This window comes from Talpa occidentalis, unplaced genomic scaffold (genome assembly GCF_014898055.3).
Source record: "Talpa occidentalis isolate TD23 unplaced genomic scaffold, MPIMG_talOcc4v2.1, whole genome shotgun sequence".
In the NCBI taxonomy this organism is placed as follows: Eukaryota; Metazoa; Chordata; class Mammalia; order Eulipotyphla; family Talpidae; genus Talpa; species Talpa occidentalis.
The window spans coordinates 86,599,394-86,619,343 of record NW_026555331.1 but is presented as its reverse complement, the minus strand read 5'-3'; the positions used below and the strand labels follow the sequence as shown (position 1 = coordinate 86,619,343).

Sequence of the window (19,950 nt, the reverse complement as noted above, 5' to 3'; positions counted from 1 at the left end):
CTGGTCACTTTGTACCCACTGCTTCAGTCCAAACCAAACCACTTTAGCATTCAAATAAAAGCAACAGCACCAATAATAATATTGAAAAGTAATTATAGCATGGCTGCTCCTTTCATAGTATGTGCTCTGTATTGACACTTTTCTAAGAGTTTTACATATATTAACTCTTTTTTTTTTAAATAATAAATTTTATTTTTATATTCCCCCATACAATTGCAAACGCCCCAACATATATTAACTCTTAATCTTCTTGCACCCTAGGAAATAGGTATAAAAAACTGAATAAACTGCAGCACAGAGAGGTTAAGTAACTTTCCTAAAGTCACACAGCTAGAGTGTCACCTAGCTCATGTGTTTGTTTTTGAAATCCCTGTCCCTTTTATGGTATACTCTCCCCTTTCTTCCTATACCTAGTTAACTCCTTAAAACCTCTTCTGGGATGTCACCTACTTTAAGATGCTTCCTTAGAACATTTTCCTCTCAACCTGCTCCATTGCTTTTGAGTTGGAAATTTATCGTTATACACTGTGATGCAGAGAAGAATTGAGCCCCTTTCTTCTGGCGGGAACCGAATCCCATGAAAGACATTTTCCCAAGGGTATCTTTAGAAGGAGTATTTCTGCAGTGCACTGAAGGGGATCTTTAGGCCCTTGGGGGAACTGCTTCCCTCATTCACTTTGACTAATACCCTTTTGGGTGGCATTGGTGGTTAAGGACACATATTCTTGTTCCCTAGCTCTTCAGATCATTTTCACAAACTAATTAGAATTCTATTCATCTACTTTCTAAGAAAAATATTTAGGAGGCCTCTCTACTGGATGGTTGCCTTCGATAATCCACCCCCCATCTCCAGTTATAGTTTTTTAAATATTTCCTAATAGGATTTTTAAAAGTTAACCTCAGTTTTCTAATTATTATAGTTCTAAATTATGGCTATGAATTTTACTGCTCAAAACCACTGCTCACTAAATATTTACTACAATATGTCTTTAAACATACATCTTCAAAAGCCCCCGGATTATTCATTACTGTATTAATTCAATGTTTTATTCAATGCTTACCAGGTGCCAAACACTATGCCAGGTACTGGGGATAAAGACAAAATAAAAATGGCCTGCTCTCAAGGAGCTCAAGTCTTGGAGGGAACAGGTAGAAATTTTTTTTTTTAAAGTTTTTTTTTTTTTTTTTAAAGATTTATTTATTTATTTATTTATACAAGCACTGGGTACAGTCAGAAGCACGGGAGGGTGAGAGAATTCACCAGAGCCAGAGTGGGGAACAGAACAGGCTGACTGACGAAATACACTGCTGAGGGGAGCAGCGGGCGCGGCAGGAGAGGTGTGTGTGCCATGTGGGACCCTTGCCCGGTGGCCGGGGATCGAACTGGTGCTGCAGAGGCTGTGGGCAGCTTCGCAGCCCAGTGCTCAACCGCTGTGCCACCGGGGAGGCCCAAACAGGTAGAAATTCTATACATTCTAAATGTTATTCAGTGGGCAAGACAAAACTATTTTAATTATTTAATTAGCTATGATATGAGCATATTTAACACTTAATACATAAGTTTTTAATGATACATGTAAAAGGTAATAATTTTTTTCCTTAGAAACAAAACTTCCAATTTATTCATGAAACATTAAAATTATTCCTTTTTATTGATAGTAATTCAAAGGGAAAGAAGTCATTTTATATATTAATCCTGACAGAAGAAGTAAAACTGAAATAGATAATACTTATTATTTATTGACTTCACAGCTTCTACTTGAAAATTGAAGATTATCTTTCTGGTTAGTGCAAAGTCATCACCCTTTAGTCACTTAGAAAATTTTTTTTATCAGAGTCACTGTTTTGTTAAAAAATTAGAGGCCTAAGATATACATTAGCTGCTAGGACAGATTATACAATGTCAAGATGCATTTGAGGAAGTCAGTGATTTCCATCAATCAAATGCATGAGGTAAAAGGGTCATAATGATGGCACCCCAGGGTGCTACCTGGGGTCTGCATCAAATACCAGCATGTGGGTTAAGTTAGGCCATACATCTGACAGGTCAACATAAAAGAATGTATCTTTAGTGTTCTAAAGTCTTGTACAGAAAGGATTTAGAAGATATTATCTATACAAGCAGAAGCAGCTTGAGCCCTTAGATGTCTAAAGGAAGGGACTGAGCTAGCAAATACATGAGCTGTCTCAAGAACCTAAAATCTTGTGAAGCTGTACCAGGACCAAAATAAATATTAACCTAATGTTTAATTGGACTCCACTAAAACTTTCCAAACTGGTTGTAATGATAAAAAATCCAAAGATTCATAACCTGTCTAGCCACAAAGCTAAACTACAGTACAGGAAAAAAGTTATCCAAAACCTCAGCAAACAGAAAAGCTGAGTGGAATAATGAATGTTTTAATCTAGCCAAGAGTTCATACTTTATTTCTAAGCATCAACTCTAACATTTCTTGATGGATGACTTTATTCAGGCAGTGCATTTTTTTATATTTTAAGAGAATCATCTTGGACTTTTAGATATGCAGCTCTTCATTGTTCTCTTTAAAACAGCTTCATTGATGTATTTAAAGAAGTATGATCCAAGGGAACTAATCAACATTATTAAATAGCAAAGTCATGAAAGGAAATGCAAATGACAAAATGACCTTGAAACAGGCAAGAAGTTGGTGAGGCAATTTTTGAAGGAACAGATTTAGTGGGGATCATAGAAATAAAGATAAACTGTAGTGAGTAAAACTGTAGAGAGTAAAACTGCACATTGCTGGGGGAGAAAAAAAAACAGAAAATACATAGGATGGAAAAGAGACCGCAAGGTCATGGGTGGTGTTGATATCTTGTTTTCAAAACAAAATAAAACAAAGCAAAACAAAACAAAGGATAGTCACGTGTAGAGATAAGAGAGACAAACGATGCTAATGTAGGAATTCACATGAGGTGCTTTTACAGGAAAAGCCTTCATATATTAGTAGCTATGTTGACGCCCACATACTCTATCATCCACGCCCTCCCCCACATTGCCTTACCCATCTGATTGTTCACTCTAATCTTCATCTGCACTCCCCTGCATATTGCCTATATGGTAACCACACCTAACAATACTATTTTCTATGAATGGTTATATTTTTATCTTTTAGCCATTAATGCAAGGACTACATAGTCTATTTCTGTTATTCTCCTTGCATGAAGTTAAAAAATAAATGTTGAGAATTCAGACAATGAATAAATCTCTTCTCTTTGCACTATCAAAAATGTTTGTATCTCTATGTTTAAAATAAAAGTATGCCCTTGATTTTATTGCCTTAATTTTCTAAAAAAAATTTGTCACTAGTCAAATAAACTAATGAAGTGAGACTCATTAAAAAAAAAAATAATACTGTAATACTATTAATACTATTAATTTTCCATCTTTAATCAATGTGAGTTTTTGGTGCTCATGAACTAAACTACTCTTTGGAGGACTGTTTAGAACTCCCTCTTCCCCCTCATTTTCAATGTTATCGTTAGCCTTTCCCAGTTCAAAATTCTGACCTATCCAATCTTCATGGGAAATTTATTTATTTATTTTAAAGATTTATTTTATTTATTTATGCATACAAGAACTGGGGTCTAGGCCAGAGGTACAGGCAGTGAGAGGACTCACCAGAGACAGAGTGGGGAGCAGAAAAGGCAGATTTACTGAAATACACTGCTAAGGGGAGCAGTGGGTGAAACAGGAGAGGTCTACCATGCCATGTGGTTTAGCTCCCTGGCCTGGTATCTGACTCATGCTGAAGTGGCTGGCATAGCTTGATAGTACTGAGACTTTAACCCCTGCACCACCAGAGAGACTCCCTTCATGGAAAATTTATTTTTATTTATTTATTTATTTATTTTGATCTGAAATTGTGTCATCTCCCTTCTTTTTTTTTAATATATTTTATTTTTATATTCCCCATACAATTGCAACCCCCTTATTTTGACCCCAATCCCTCCCCTCCCTGCCTCCCACCCCCCATAGAGTGTCTCTGGTTCATAGTTGTTTGTTGATTTTGATTTTTACTTTCTTATAGTTTTTTTTTTCTGGTCCCTTATTTAAGTTTTCTAGAATCCTGCTATGAGTGAGACCATCCAGTATTTTTCTTTTTCTTTCTGGCTTATTTTGCTGAGCATGATCCCTTCCAGTGCCATCCACCTTCATGGAAAATTTAAATCAAACTATGTATATAGGTAATGGGAATAATTTCACCCACCCTCACCCCAGCTCTAGCAACCACCAGTCTGTTTTCTGTATCTATTAATATAATTTTTTTTTAGATCCCAACTATGAGATCATATGATACTTTGTCTTTCTCTGACTTCCTTCACTTTAGCATAATGCCCTCAAAACCATCCATATTGTCACAAATGACAAGATTATCTTTTTGTTTATGTCTGTCTGTCTATCTGTCACATTTTCTTTATCCACTCACTTATCAATGGGCACTTAGGTTATTTCCATGTCTTAGATATTGTAAATAATGTTACAGTCAACTGGGGTGCAGATATCTAATTTTGAGTTAGTGTTTTCATTTTCTTTGGATAAATGCTGTAAGTGGAATTACTGGATCATATGGTGTTATTTTTAATATTTTGAGGAAACTTCATATGGTTTTCCCTAATGATTGCACTAATTTATATTCCCACCAGCAGTGCATAAGGGTTCCCTTTTATCCGCATCCTTGCCATCTTTTCTTTTTGATTATAGCCATTCTTACTTGTCTCACATTTGTTTAAATCATCATATGACTCATTTACCAAATGAGTTTAAAATAAATATTACTAACTTAACCATTTTCAGGCATAGTCTTGTAAAAATGATTAGTAATTTTAAAAGGTATTGCTATTTCCCTTGAATTTTATGCATACATTCAGATTAAGAAGAAATGAATGAGTAGAACAAATATTGATGAAATTCATATGGAACCACAAAAAACCTCAAAGAGCCAAAGCTCTCCTGTCTAAAAAGAAGGAGAATGAGGGATCACACTCCCTAATTTCAAATTATACACAAAGCCATAATAATTAAAACAGTATGGTAATGGAACAAAAACAGACAAACACACCAATCATATTGAATGGAAAACCCAGAAATAAACCCACATATTTATGGACAACTAATTTTTGACAAAGGAGCAAAGAATATCCAGTGAAACAAGGGCAGTTTGTTCAATAAATGGTACTGATGAAACTGGACTGCTACTTGCAAAAGAATGAAGCTAGACTACTACTTCACACCATGCACAAAAACAACTCAAAATGGATAAAAGACCTTAATGTAATACCTGAAACTATAAAATATATAGAAGAAAATATATAAAACACTACATGACATACATCTCAATGACATCTTTAAAGACACACCCTCCAAAGCAAAGAAAGTGAAGGAAAAGAAACAACTGGGATTACATCAAAGCTTAACAAGCTTAAAAAGCTTCTGTATAGCAAAAGAGACACTAACCAAAACAAAGAGACATGCTACTGACTGGGAGAAAATGTTGGCACACAATACAACTAATCATAAAAATCTACAAAGAGCTCGCATGACTCAACAAAAACAAAGTAAACAATCCAATCAAAAAATGGGCAGAATAGCTAAAAGGACACTTCTCCAAAGAGGAAATACAAATGACCAACAGGTATATGAAAAGAGGTTCATCATCACTTTTTTTTTTAAGATTTTATTTATTTATACAAGAGCTGGGGTACAGACCAGAGGCACATGGGTGTGTGTGTGTGTGTGTGTGTGTGTGTGTGTGTGAGAAAGGATTCACCAGAGACAGAGCAGGGAAGAGAACAGGCAGACTGACTGAAATACACTGCTGAGGAGAGCAAGGGCAAGACAGGAGAGGTCTGCTGCACCATGTGGGTTTTTCCCTGGCCGGCTGGGAATTGACCCATGCTGCAGAGGCTGGGACAGCTTCACAGCACTCTGCCTAACCCGCTGTGCCACCAGGAAGGCCACATCATCCCTTATAATCAGGAAAATGCAAATCAAAACCACAATGAGATACCATCATTGTGGTATTACTCCAGTGAGAATAACACACATTATAAAACAGGCAACAGCTTCACAATGCTGCGCTCAACCTGCTGCGCCACTGGGGAGGCCCCATCATCCCTCATAATCAGGAAAATGCAAATCAGAACCACAATGAGATACCACCATTGTGGTATTACACCAGTGAAAATAACACACATTAAAAAACAGGCAACAACAAATGTTGGCAAGGATGTGGAGAAAAAGGAACTCTCTTATACTGCTGGTGGGAATGCAAACTGATCCAACCACTATAGAAAGCTGTGTTGTGGTTCCTCAAACTACTGAAAATGGAGCTACCATATGACCCAGCAATTCCACTCCTAGGAATCTACCCAAAGGACACAATATCTTCAAATACTTTTTAGGAATTTCCAGATATCTTTGTTGGAGCATGTCCCCGACTGCCAGTTTTCTACTCCCATCCCAAACTTGCTCCTCTTCCTCCTCTTGTTTCCTGTCGCAGTCACTGGTACCACAATTCTTTGACCAGGCAGGCATATCAGATACATCATTGACTCCATTCTCAATCACTGTATCTGGTTGATTTTCTCTCTGAGATTTGTCTTCCCCACAAACTGAAGACCTCTACCACTGACAAAAGTCCCTGTCTCTAGGCTTAGACTGTGTGTGTGGAAAAGAATGCACATCTGGGTTTGAATCAAGTTTCCCCCTTTTTCACTGAGCATATCAGGCAAGTTATTTAAACTCTTTTATGCCTGTTTTTTCTTCTATAAAATGTGATAATACTATTTACTCCTAAGTGCATTCTAAGGATTTAGTGGCTTAATGTATATAACACATTTAGCACAATGTTTGGTGCATAGCATGGCCTCAGCAAATGTTGGTCCTATCTCCCATCCCCCATCTCTGGAATTCAGTTCCCATGAATACTCCCCCAAATTAAATTCTGATGCACTCCTAACATGACTTGTCATCATTTATAAAACAAATAAACCTACGCAATTATAGACATACACAAATATGGAGCAGTCTTTCCAGCCTCATGGCATGACATTCCCTAACTGGATTTAGGTTTAAATGGCTGCTCATGAAATTGTTGATTCAGCTGCCTGGAAAGCAGCCTGGTCCTCTATTTGCCAGGTAAACTATTCCAATAAAGTTTCTGCTTTAGTGTGAAACCTTCCCTGACTGTGGTTTAAAGGATGAAACTTGGCATGGTAGGTAGAGGTGCAGAAAGAAGACAATGTAATGTTTTAATCCTCTCTTCCTTCATGCTGTCCTCGTTAGAATTTGGGAGTTAAAAATTAGCCTCCTGTTCAGAATTCCAAGCCACTTTTTGCCTCTCCTCTCCTCATTCTTGGTGATCTCATAGAATTTTCTAGAAAATCTATTAGTGCTTATTTCATCTGAACCAACCCCTCATTGCTCTCCTCCCCTACAGATGTTTCCACCATACCCTGTATTTCTCATTCCATGTTAAACTCATTTGCCTTCATCTTCATCTTTCTCATGCAAAACTCCCTCTTTGACCTGTCTCAGTGTTATCCTACTTCTCTTATAAACTTACCATCTCCCTTGCTGTATCCTTAAGAAGAAGTGCCAACCCAGGATCCATCTAACCATTCCTCTTATCCATGCTCCTGTTGGCACTGCTAAGCTCTATTGGAAGAAGCATATCATGAAGATTGATGCCACTGAAACTGTCTGGTGTCCATCCCAGATGGGTTCTCGACACCGTACAGAGTCTATCTTTGTTCCCCTAACTGGATCTTCTTGTTCTCTTCTGTAACCAGTTGAAACCTGTTCTCTTCAGTACCTCTACTCCTCACTTAGAATATTTCAACTTACCTCAATGGGATAGAATTGAGAGCTGGAAAATAAACCCACATTTATTGGACAGTTAATTTATGACAAAGGACCCAAGAGCATTCACTGGAAAAGAAAAGCCTTTTCAACAAATAGTATGGTAAACTGGACAGCTACATGTAAACCAGTAAAACTGCACCACTCTCACACTTTATACAAAGAGTAATTCAAAATGGATTAAAGACATGGATATAAGATCTGAAACCATAAAATACATAGGTGAAAACATAGGTGCTGCGCTCTATAACAATGACCTCAGAGATGTCTCGGGGCACTCAACTCCAGTGGCAAGGGAAACCAAAACAAAAGTAAACAAATAAAACTACACCAAACTAAAAACTTCTGCATGATGAAATAAACTATCACTCAAAAGATATCCTAATGGATGGGAGAAAATATGTGCACACCATACATTCAACAAGGGGTCAGTAGCTAAGGTGGATAAAGAACTCATATAACTCAGTAACAACAAATCAATAATGCAATCAAAAAATGGGCAAAAGATCTTAACAGACTCTTCTCCAAAAAAGACATACAGATGGTCAATAGACAAAAGAAAAAAAATTATCTTTGTTTATTATTAGGGAAATGTAAATCAGAACCACAATGAGATACCACCTTATGCTTGTGAGAATACCAAAAACAACAAGTGCTGGGGAGGTTGGCAAAGAAAGAGCCCTCATACCTTCCTGTTACTACAACAAAACAAATGCCACTGCCTGTGCTGTGCATCTCATTCACTCCAGCATGACCAGTATGCTTTCTGTGCCTTGTCCTTAAATATTTTCTGATCTTTTTCTTTACTCTCCTACAATAACATCATCATCCTCAAAACTCCCCATAATCTTAAAAAGGAAAGGAAAGAGTAGGAAAAAATGCTTTTCTACCATTTATCTTCCTCTACTTACAGCCAAACTTAACTTTTTCTTCAGTGCTTCCTTGCTTTTCCATTCATTCCTTAGCCCGTTAGGTCATGTGAGTTCCACCCTAACCATGTTTCCCTGAGACTAGACTTGTCATTGGCACTAGAGGTTTCCAAGTTGCTAAATACAAGGACATATTTCAGTTTTGATGTTACTTCTTTGAAATATTTGTTACTATTGGTTGCTCCTTTCTCTTTTTTGGGGGGGGACATAAAAATTTCAAACATTCAGAAATGGAATAATATCTAACTTCAATATAATAATAGAATAAATAAAAATAGAATAATATCTAACTTCAATATCAGTAAATGGCAAATCTTATTCATCTATATTCATCTAGATATCCATAAGGATGTTTATATATATAAAATCATACGTAGATATCTATTTATTCATCTATATCTGTGTATTTTGAAGCAAATTTCTGACATAAGAGAGCTCCTTTAAATATTTCAGTACACATCTCTAAAAGGAAACCTTTTAAAATGATCACAACATCATTATCAAACCCAATAATAATATCAACAAATATCAGATAACATTCATATTTCCCTAATAGCCTTCTATTTTTTTTAATGGGGTTTGTTTGAATCAAGATCAATATAGGACCCATATTTTGAGATTGGTTCTATTTTGGTTCTATTGTTCTATTTTGTTTTATTTTGTTTTGATACATACTTTCCACCTCTGTATATATTTTATCCCCTCAAAACTTTTTTTGGAGCAATGAAATCAGTTAATCCATACATTTCACCACAGTGTGGGTTTGGCTGATTGCATACCTGGTATTATTTAACATTTTGCATCTGTATCTCCTAATGCATGGACACTCAGAGATCTGGTGGATTGATAAGATTCAGATTTGATTTGGTGACCAAACCTACTTCAAAGATGGTATTGTATGCTTCCAAAATAATGAAAATTGTTTCTATTTTTATGATATTAACAACAGTAACTGCCTAGATCATGATTTGATCATATTCAAATCCTATCATTTCTTCTTCCTAATATTAGCAGAATATCTCTATAAAGAAAAACTTTCCTTTATTACAGTACTTACACCTAGTAACCCTGAAGTACAAATTATGTAGAAAAGACAGAATAAATGTTTGCTTCTTCCTGAATTAATAATTCATTCATTCTTTTACTCATCAGTCTCCAAAATAATGTGTTGGTTCCCTTAGTATCCTCCAAAGATAACCAATGAGTTTTTCCCTCCTTTTTTCAGTATCATTGTGAACTCATGAATCTGTTATCCTTATTGATGTTATTTGACCAAGGGGCACTTATTCAACTTGACTTCCAAGTCCTTTGACAAGACATTTGTAGTGTTTGATTTCCATTATGACAAAATAGATGTGTCTGATAGGTAGAGCTGTGAGTATGTATTCTTTTAGATTTAAAAGAGTCTCTACAGATTTTTTTCATCTTGAGTCTTCATAGCTATGTCCAGCTCAAATTCAGGATTACTACAGGGTTTTTACTTAACTTCTTGTATTTATATTTCCTTTCAACCCAGCTGATCAATCCTCAATCACATCAACATATTCAATTTATCTCATTATATAAATGCAACAATGTCAGAATAAGAGTGACAATATGACTACTGGAAGTAAAAATTTTTAGGTACTTTTGATTCTTAAAATATACTCCTTTAGAAATGTAGAGTGCAAATATAGGGAAAAAAATAACTATAAGAAAGACAATATCAAAATCAACAAGCAACTATGAACCAGAGACCCTCTTTGGGGGTGGGGGGCAGGGAAAGGAGAGATTGGGGTCGAAATAAGGGGGTTGTAATTATATGGGGAATATAAAAATAAAATAAAAAAAACAAATATAGGACTTTAAAGTCACTTACAATCATTCCTTACTGTAAGGTTTTCCCTCCACCTTGAACCACACTAAAGTTGAATTTTTTTTAAAGGATTTATTTATTTATATAAACACTGGGTACAGTCAGAAGAGTGGGAGGGTGAGAGAATTCACCAGAGCCAGAGTGGGGAACAGAACAGGCTGACTGACGAAATACACTGCTGAGGGGAGCAGCGGGCGTGATAGGAGAGGTCTGCACGCCATGTGGGACCCTTGCCTGTGGCCGGGGATCAAACCAGCGCTGCAGAGGCTGCGGGCAGCTTCGTTATTTTATTTTGTCTTGTAATTGTGCAAGATATTCATATGGCTTCCAAACCAAATGTACAAATAAGGCATATTCAGTGAAGCATGGCTATTAGTTTCTTTCAGCCTCCTACCTTCTATAAATAATATCTGTGTGTATGTGGTTTATCTTTCCAATATTTAAAAATATATGATATATATAAATATAACACTAAACAATGACAATATCCTATTTGTACTTTCCACCACCTTGGCTTTCTCATTTAAAAATATATCTTACACTGTTTTCCAAAGGGGCTGGACCAGTTTACATTCCCACCAACAGTGTAGGAGGTTCTTTCTTCTCCACATCCTCACCAATGCTTCTTGTTTCTGACATTTGCTATGGGCTATTCTCTCGGATGTGAGGTGGTATCACATTGTGGTTTGATTTGCATTTCTCTGAGGATAAGTGATGGTGAACTTATGCCTCTAAATCATATACAGTGTTGTAAACCAGTGCTATCTGAATAAAAAAAATACAATTAAAAACAAACAAACAAAAAAAGAATCAGAGAAACTGGAAATTTTACAAATGAGAAAATAAATTTTGTTTTCAAATAAATAAATATATACGCCAGAAATCATTCCTGAATAGAATGTGAAAGTCTTCATTTCTTACTATACCTGAACAGTTTTCTTTCATGTGGATGTACCATATTTTTGATCATCCAGTGATCTGTTGATGGACTTTTGGGTTGTTTCCAGCATTTTGTGATTATGAAATCCCTCTGCAGAAGCTTTTGTCTTATTTTGCTAGTACATCTTTCGCACAAATTCCTAGAGTGGGAATTGTTCTGTCAATGAGCTAATTTGTATATATTATTTTCAGAAGTTGCTGAATTCTCCTCCATGGTGTTTTATCATTTTTGGATTTCCAATTTCAATGTGTGAGGAAAAACTGTTTTCTTTCAGTCTACTTACAGAGTATATTATCAAAATTTTGGGTTCTTGGCAATCTGATAGTTGAAAGTCAGTTTCTGAAATTGGTTCTAGCTTGAATTTCTCTTACAAGTGACGTTGTTTTTCATACAGTTAGGAGCTAACTCTGTCATCTTGGCACAGTTTTCTCCATTAATACCCATGAAGCCACACACACACACACACACACACACACACACACACACACAGACAAATTTGAAGTTTTCTCCTATTTCTTGGGCTACCTTATCTGTTTTAATCTCCTTGTCTGGTTCCATTTCTCCTGCTTATTTCCTTATATCCCTTTTACTCTGGATTGTGCCTTAGCGTTTATTTTAAAATCCCTTCTTGCAAATCTGACTACTACTAAGTGTATACTTGCAGTCCAGCATTCTTCCTCTGCTTCTGTGTTCCATATCAAACTGCCTAGTGGACATTGTGACTTTACTCTGCCAGGAGCATGAGATTCAATTTGTGCAAAGTTCTTCTCCGACATGCCCTTCCTCTGGCATTTTCCAGTGCAGTGAAAGTTCCCACAAATCAGTAGTAGCCTCCATCACAAACCTGGGATTTTTTTCTGATGATCCTAGTCTCACCTTGGTATCAAATCAATCACCAATTCTGTGGCTTTTATCTCTTAAATGGCTCACCAATTCCTCTGGTACTCTCCATCCCAAACTACTGGTCTAAACCACTGTCATTTCTTCCCTAAATTACTGTACCTTCCTTCTAGGTGGTCTTTCCTTATCTTGCTCTCCTACATGTTCAGAATGATCTTTTCAGATACAAATAATATGGTATCATTTGCTAGCTTAAAAACCTCCAAAGGCTCAAAACAACCCTTTCCCCAATCCAAGCATTATATTTATGTAGGAACATTTGTATGCATGTGAGTGATGCAAAGCTCTGTAAGATTAACACTAAGCTGGTAACCAAGGTTATTTCCAGGGAGAGGACAATGAAGGGAAATTTGTGGGCAGGGTTAGTGTTGAGGTTTCATCATTATTTGAACATTTTACAATTAGAATATTTTCAAGTGATAATGAAATATTGAAAAATAAATAAAATGGGGCTGGAAAATGAATGTTAATTAGCTCTGAGGCATTTCAGGCTCCCCAGCAGGTTGTCCAAATTCCCACAGTGCCAGGTAATATGGAAGAGACTTCACATTCTCTATAACTCCCCACGGGGAACAAAACATTGTCCTTTGCCTGTGTATTATTCTGAGAAATTTCAATCAAGGTATTCTTACCTTTGTAGTCCACAGTTTGACAGTCCAGTCAAATGATGATGTGACAAACAGGTGTGAAAAGTCGATTGGACCCACTGCCATGTGGCAGTTAATTCCTGTCACTGGCCCTTGGTGACCTTCAAAGACCTCACCGATACCTGCTTTGCTGCACGAAGACCACACATGAACAGAATTTCAGTGACCTTTTAAAACCAGTGCATGCTTAAAAACAAACAAAACTTTTGTCTGTGTGATTACATCACCATAATTTAGAAGAACCATGCATCATCAACGATGAAATCACTTTCACAGTTACCTTGAGAGAAAGAAATTGTTTGCAAACGTGCTAGACTATTTTTGTAATAGAAATATTCTATTATAGGTGTTCCTCAAATTCTACCATTGTTGATGCAGCTACTATAATTGTAAACATACATACTTAGACTCAGAAGCTTTCATATTTTTAATAAGTGTATTCTTGTTATGACATTTGGCACCTGTTCCTTTTTAACTCCCTTTGGGGAGCCTAGTGGCTGTAAAATTCCACACATCCTCGTATACCTACATTTATCTTTTCAAGGAAATTTCTTAGGCTGACATACCTAAAATGTAATATTCATCAAAACTCTTGTCACCAGAAAATAATACACATAATTTAAATGTAATATGGAGAAAATGATTTCTTCACTAAAAGCAGAAGAGAGATTTGCAAGTCCACTAAATATAAATTCCATAAGGTCTGGTGCTTTGCCTTTCTTGTTACCAAATGTTTTGTATATAGTAAGTGCTTGACAAATATTTGTTGAAAGAAATAACAAAGGTAAAGAGACAAATGTATGCCCTTTTTTTCAACAAAACAACTTTTGAGAAATAGTGATATACATTTTGAAAGTTATCAACAGACATACTTTGCTTAAGCTGGGATTATTGCCACTTCCCCCCACCCCCATTACCACATAATAGTCTGTATGCAATCATAACCAACTAGAAAATATACTAAAGTGCAATATTGTAAAATCTGATGTGCATGAGGTTACACATATGACAAATACATAGGAATTGTGGAATCTAAATATTGTGTCACCAGAGTAAAAATGAGTTAAGTTATTAAAACATTTTGACTTCTGGAGCACCAATAAATGTCAGTGTGCTGAGCAAAATTTGACATCATGAGCAAAGTGCTGCAGTGTGTGTTCCATGTAACAGGCACTCAAAAATTATGCCCAGTGAAACTGCTAACAGCCCTTTCACACACGTGATCATTTAAATTTGTTCTAATGAACACGTGGAACTGATCTTTGAAGTGGCCCCTGGTGAGACTCCACTTGCTCTTAACAGCATCCTGAAAGGGTTTATAGGGTGCAAAATGAGGACCTTGTTTAATTTATGGAAGTGGATTTGCACCTTCTCTATGTTAGGTGGAAAATAGAAATCCCTGCCTCTGGGTCCCTAAGTATGACCCATTTGAAATTATTGCTACACAGCCAAATGCTGGCTACTTTGCAACTTTACTAGGGTCTGTATTATATATTTCAGATGGATGGACCTTTGTGAAAAGCAGAATCAAGCTTGTTGTAAAAAGATCGGTGTCGTGTACCTTGGGGACTCTTCCTTTGAACCACAGTCCATATTTTTTTTTTTTTTTTACACTGAGTTTCATAGTAATTCTTTTTTTTTTTAATTAATAAATTTTATTTTTATATTCCCCATACAATTGCAATCCCCCCATTCTGATCCCAATCCCTCCCCTCCCGCCCCCCGCCCCCCAAAAAGTGTCTCTGGTTCATAGTTTTTGTTGATTTTGATTTTCACTTTCTTATAGTTATTCATTTTCCTTGTCCCTTATTTAAGTTTTCTAGATTCCTGCTATGAGTGAGACCATCCGGTATTTTTCTTTTTCTTTTTGGCTTATTTCGCTGGGCATGATCCCTTCCAGCGTCATCCATGTTGCTGCAAATTGCATGTGTTTATCTTTTTTGAATGCTGAGTAATATTCCATGGTATATATGTACCACATCTTCTTGATCCAGTCATCTATTTTTGGGCATTTGGGCTGTTTCCAAAGCTTAGCTATTGTAAACAGTGCTGCTATAAACATAGGGGTGCAGGTGTTCTTTGGAATTGATGTTTCTGTGTTCTTTGGGTAAATACCTAGGAGTGGAATTGCTGGATCCTGTGGAAGCTCTATGTTTAGTAGATCCAGAAATCTCCACACAGCTCTCCATAGTGGTTGGACCAGTTTGCACTCCCACCAACAGTGCAGAAGAGTTCCTTTTTCTCCACACCCTCGCCAACATTTGTTGTTGCTAGTTTTTTTAATATGTGCCATTCTCACTGGTGTGAGATGGTATCTCATGGTAGTTTTGATTTGCATTTCCCTGATTGCAAGTGATGTTGAACATTTTTTCATATGCCTGTTGGCCATTCGCATTTCCTCTTCAGAGAAGTTTCTTTTTAGTTCCTCTGTCCATTTTTTGACTGGATTATTTTACAAAAATCAACTCAAAATGGATTAAAGAACTAGACATAAGACCTGAAACCATAAAATACATAGAAGGAAATATAGGCGAAACACTACGTGATATTCACATCAAAGACATCTTTACAGACACATCACCCAAAGCAGTGATAGTGAAGGCAAAGATAAACAGCTGGGACTACATCAAATTAAAGAGCTTCTGCACAGCAAAAGAGACAATAACAAAAACAAAGAGAAACCCCACCAACTGGGAGAACATTTTTGCACACAACACTAATGATAAAGGACTGATCACAAAAATCTGCAAAGAGCTGATGAGACTCAACAACAACAAAGAAAATAACACAGTCCATATTTTGGTTGTGCTTGAAAAGGACAATAGCCACAGAACAAAAATACTCATGTAAGAGGTTATTCAGATTAGAGAAAAAAAACCCTGAGTTATCTATAATCATGTTCTGTATCCTTCATAGATCATTAAGTTGGATAATTGAGTCAATTGAACTTATGACATGTTGATTCCAATAGATGTGTAGGCAAAGTTGCGACTCCACGTTTGGACCACTGCATTCTGTGTCTCTTTCCTGCCACATGACATTCTAGTTGTATTGCAGATATTTGTGCATTTGCATTCCCACCATTCTTGAAGGTAGGAACCTGGATTAAATGATGCCTATCTATCTGTGCGGCAACTATTTGCATGAATGAACAACTTGATCAAATCTTTTTATGCTTTAATAAGACTTTAATGCACGTCCCTAGCCAATGCTTATGAAAGAGGAACACTGGGCATAGAATTATAAGGCATGGCTTTCTAGTCATCTTTAAATCTTGTGAGTGGTGCCAGTGCTGTTTGTTTCTCGGTGCAGAATATAGGAACGTCATAGCTCGTATTGGGTGAATGGAAAAATCACATGGCTGGGTCATCGATGCTTGCTAATTCTACCAATCACAAAAACTCAGGAGTTTGAACTTTGCACAATTTGTGGTTCCTTATTAAATATAAAGAGCCTGGGATAAATGTAAATGATGAAAGATCAGTTGAATTACAACTACTAAAGTGAAAGAGAAATTAAGTACCACAAGTGAACAGAATTGAACCTTTCAAGAGGGATGAGGCCTCTCATCTCAGTTTTGCATGTGATTTTATCACCTGGTCTAGATTATTGGATTTCACTTCATCCTGACGGATCTGTTTCCCAGGGGCATTTGCCAGTCGTGTCCATCAAGGCAGAGTTCTTATCACTTGAAAACTCTACAGTGGCTTGTATATGTCATACTGTTCTACTCTTGCTGACTGGAAGAAAGGGGCCTAAGGCACTTCTCTATATTATTTAGATATTGTCATTTCTTTATTTCCCATGTGGATTTTTAGCTATTCACTTCCTGCGTGCTTGACACCAGACAAGGAATCAGTGATGAAATGGAAATTATTTAGTAAGGGAAAATGGCAAAATGGTAATTAAAATAAAATGTGATTAATGCTATTGTAGAAGAATACATAAAAACATATAAAATAGCATACCTATTCTGTACCTGTGGTCCTAGCTCACTTACTCTACTCTGACTTTCTTCATAGAAATTATTCTTAAAAAACATTTATTATTTATTAGCTTATTGTCTTTGCCCCTTAGCCAGAATAGGCACCCCAGGCCTGTGTCTTACTGCATCCTTATGATGTGATGGTGCCTAGCACATGATGACTTCTTAGGAAATTCTTGTGAAAGAATGAACAAATCAAAGGAATAAACATGCCATAGACTCATAAGGGAAGGATGGCTTCCTTGCTCAGTAGAGTCAGGAGAGGCTTCTGCATGTCATGGCCTCTATGCTGGCTCTTGAAGGATCAAGAGGACTTAACCAGGCCAATAGCAAGAAATGTCAGACCCAACAGAAGAAATTGAAAGTAATGGTCTGGTGGGATAAGCAGTATTTGGGAATTGTTATTCCTGATGTACCTGTAACTGGAGCATGCTAAGGCTGGGAAGAGGAAGGTAGTCAAGGACTCATACTATATGCTAAGAAGCTTGAACTTTTTTCCCTCAAGGCAATGTAAACCATAATAGACTTAAAAAAGGCTGATGACCACAGCAGACGGCTGCTACAAGATAATGAAAACTTGAGATTATACTTGGGCATTTTTTCAGTAATGTTGTTCTCATAAATGCAAGGTGGTTACAACCCAGAATGTGATAACAGACTTTGGGAAATGAGGAACGCGTCATCTGTAAGAAAACGGAAAATCACCTTCCATGACGACAGGCTGTGTAGACTGTACCCTCCTCACTGCCAACCACAAAGTTATTGACGTCTCCTGTCGGGAAAGCCATTCCGGTAACAGCCACAGGCTTGGACTTATTGTACACCAGCTCCATGCTCTCCTACCAAAACACAGAGTGGTTACATTCCCTCTGTCAACTCCTTGCCGTGCCAAAGATAGCACGGAAAAATCATTTGGCTAAATCATCTGTTTGCTTTTCACAGTGTTACAAAAGACCCCAGCTGTGCCAGAAACCACGCTTTACTGCCCCTGACATTCCTGCTTCTGTGTATCTCTGGTTTCAGGCCGGCTGGATTTCATCAGCGTGTGCTGCTGCTTCTTAAGTCAGGCAGAGATGACAGGTGAGAATTTTGAAACTAATGGTGCAGAAACTAAAGATAATACTGTAATGGTTACACTTGTCAGCCCCAGGCTTTAATAAAACACACAATACCCTTGTATTTACAAACATTTTCAAAATCAATTGTTCGTGACAATACACATGTATTAATATCAGATGGACTAAGCACATTTGTCAAAGGAGGAGTGTGTGTCCTCCATGGAATAAAACCAGAAAGTTGTCACTCGGGTCATCAAAACCAGATTTCAACAGGGACTAGATTCCATGAAGGGCCACTGTTGGGGATGTAGGCGAGAAGCCTCAAAGAATGGTGTTTAAATGATTCTTTAAGATAGTAAAGAGAGTTTTTATTTTATCTGAACTGGTTATTAAAATTCAGTATTAAAGGGTATTTTAAGAGAATTCTGCTGAATTAAGTTTATTGACAGTGAAGAGGAATTAAGTATCACGAACATTCGTGAGTAATCTGGCTATCTATATCAAATAGCCACTCAGTACCCAAAATGATTTTTTTTTTTTGTGGGACCCTCGCCAGCAGCCGGGGAACGAACCAGCACTGCAGAGGCTGCGGGCAGCCTCGCAGCTCAGCGCTCAACCACTGCGCCACCAGGGGAGGCCCCCAAAATGATTTTTAAAAATCATGTCATTGTAGTTGCTTGAGAATTCAGTCATCTTGTGCAAACAAGTAAAGCAGGTCATCTCAGTCAAGGAGTCCATAAACTGGAAGTGCGTGCTAACAGTCTGGGTACACAGACCATGGGGTCATGTGATATGCCCACCACCGTACCTGATATGCACACATCGTGAGCCTCCATGAGGCAATGCTATAACAATTTAATGCAGAGAATGTTCTTCTGCACTGCTAAAATGGAGCATCAGGGAAGGTATTGTTTCTTGGCTGCCCACTTGGGAGAGAGAGAAACCCAGGCAACTGTTGGATGTTCCCCTCTATCCTTGCTGTCCAGGGAAGTCTGCCGTGAAACTTCCAATCTCTGTAAAGAGACAGGAGTCTACAGGCATGCTGAAACTAATAAAATGGGCTTGTAGCCCATATATGACTGGTTTTAACCTAAACAAATACGTGTTTAATCAGCAAAATGGGCAACTAAAAATTCCCAAATAGCAGGTTTGCTCTTGTGTATGTTGGTAATCTCCATGCTTTTAAAAGAAAACAAGTCCCTGATGAAAATTTTAAGAGAAAACCATAAAATACCCACAACTTCTGACTTATATAATGTTAAAGATCAGCAAAATAGAGGAAGTTAAATTGTAAGGAGTTTGTTAGCGCTTTCTCTCTCTCCACCCATTACCGCCCCCATACAGAGAATGTATTGAGTCTTTAATAGTGTTCTCTACATCTGTATTTATCTCCATAAAGGAGGCCCTATAGTTTTCACATTTTCTTATGTAAGTTGAAACTTCAGTGTCTTCTAGAATTGTGTGAGAGACATTCTAAGGTGATTATTTCAGGGAAAGGAATGGGAATATTAAAATTGAGAATTATCAACTAGGTATCTTTTATAATTTTTATGATGTACCCTCACATTTTTGTCAAGGGCTTTAACTGTGTACTCTTCTCTGTTTTTCAGTTGGAGGGTAGTGAAGTACTTTTTTTTCCCCCACCAACCACTGTGGAGAGAGTGTGTGTGTATGTTTATGTGTGTGTGTGTACGTGTTCTCTTGTATCTATGTTTACATACATAAGGTCTGAAAACTGCAATAGATGCCTC

At 37.2% G+C, this 19,950-nt stretch overlaps 1 protein-coding gene across 8 annotated transcripts in view; it reads right to left on the bottom strand.

Annotated features, from left to right (window-relative positions):
* The window catches only part of DYNC1I1 (dynein cytoplasmic 1 intermediate chain 1), a 344,233-nt gene that overhangs the window by 42,269 nt on the left and 282,014 nt on the right, over nt 1-19,950 (bottom strand). For 7 of the 8 annotated variants that reach the window (XM_054692369.1, XM_054692368.1, XM_054692370.1 and 4 more), the window contains 2 exons: nt 17,847-17,980; nt 13,142-13,286 (listed from right to left, as the gene is read on the bottom strand). In XM_054692369.1, coding sequence (XP_054548344.1) covers nt 13,142-13,286; nt 17,847-17,980 — 279 coding nt within the window. Of the gene's footprint in view, nt 1-11,159; nt 11,435-11,595; nt 11,749-13,141; nt 13,287-17,846; nt 17,981-19,950 lie in introns of those variants that run through there. The other variant, XR_008550710.1, reaches the window with a different exon arrangement.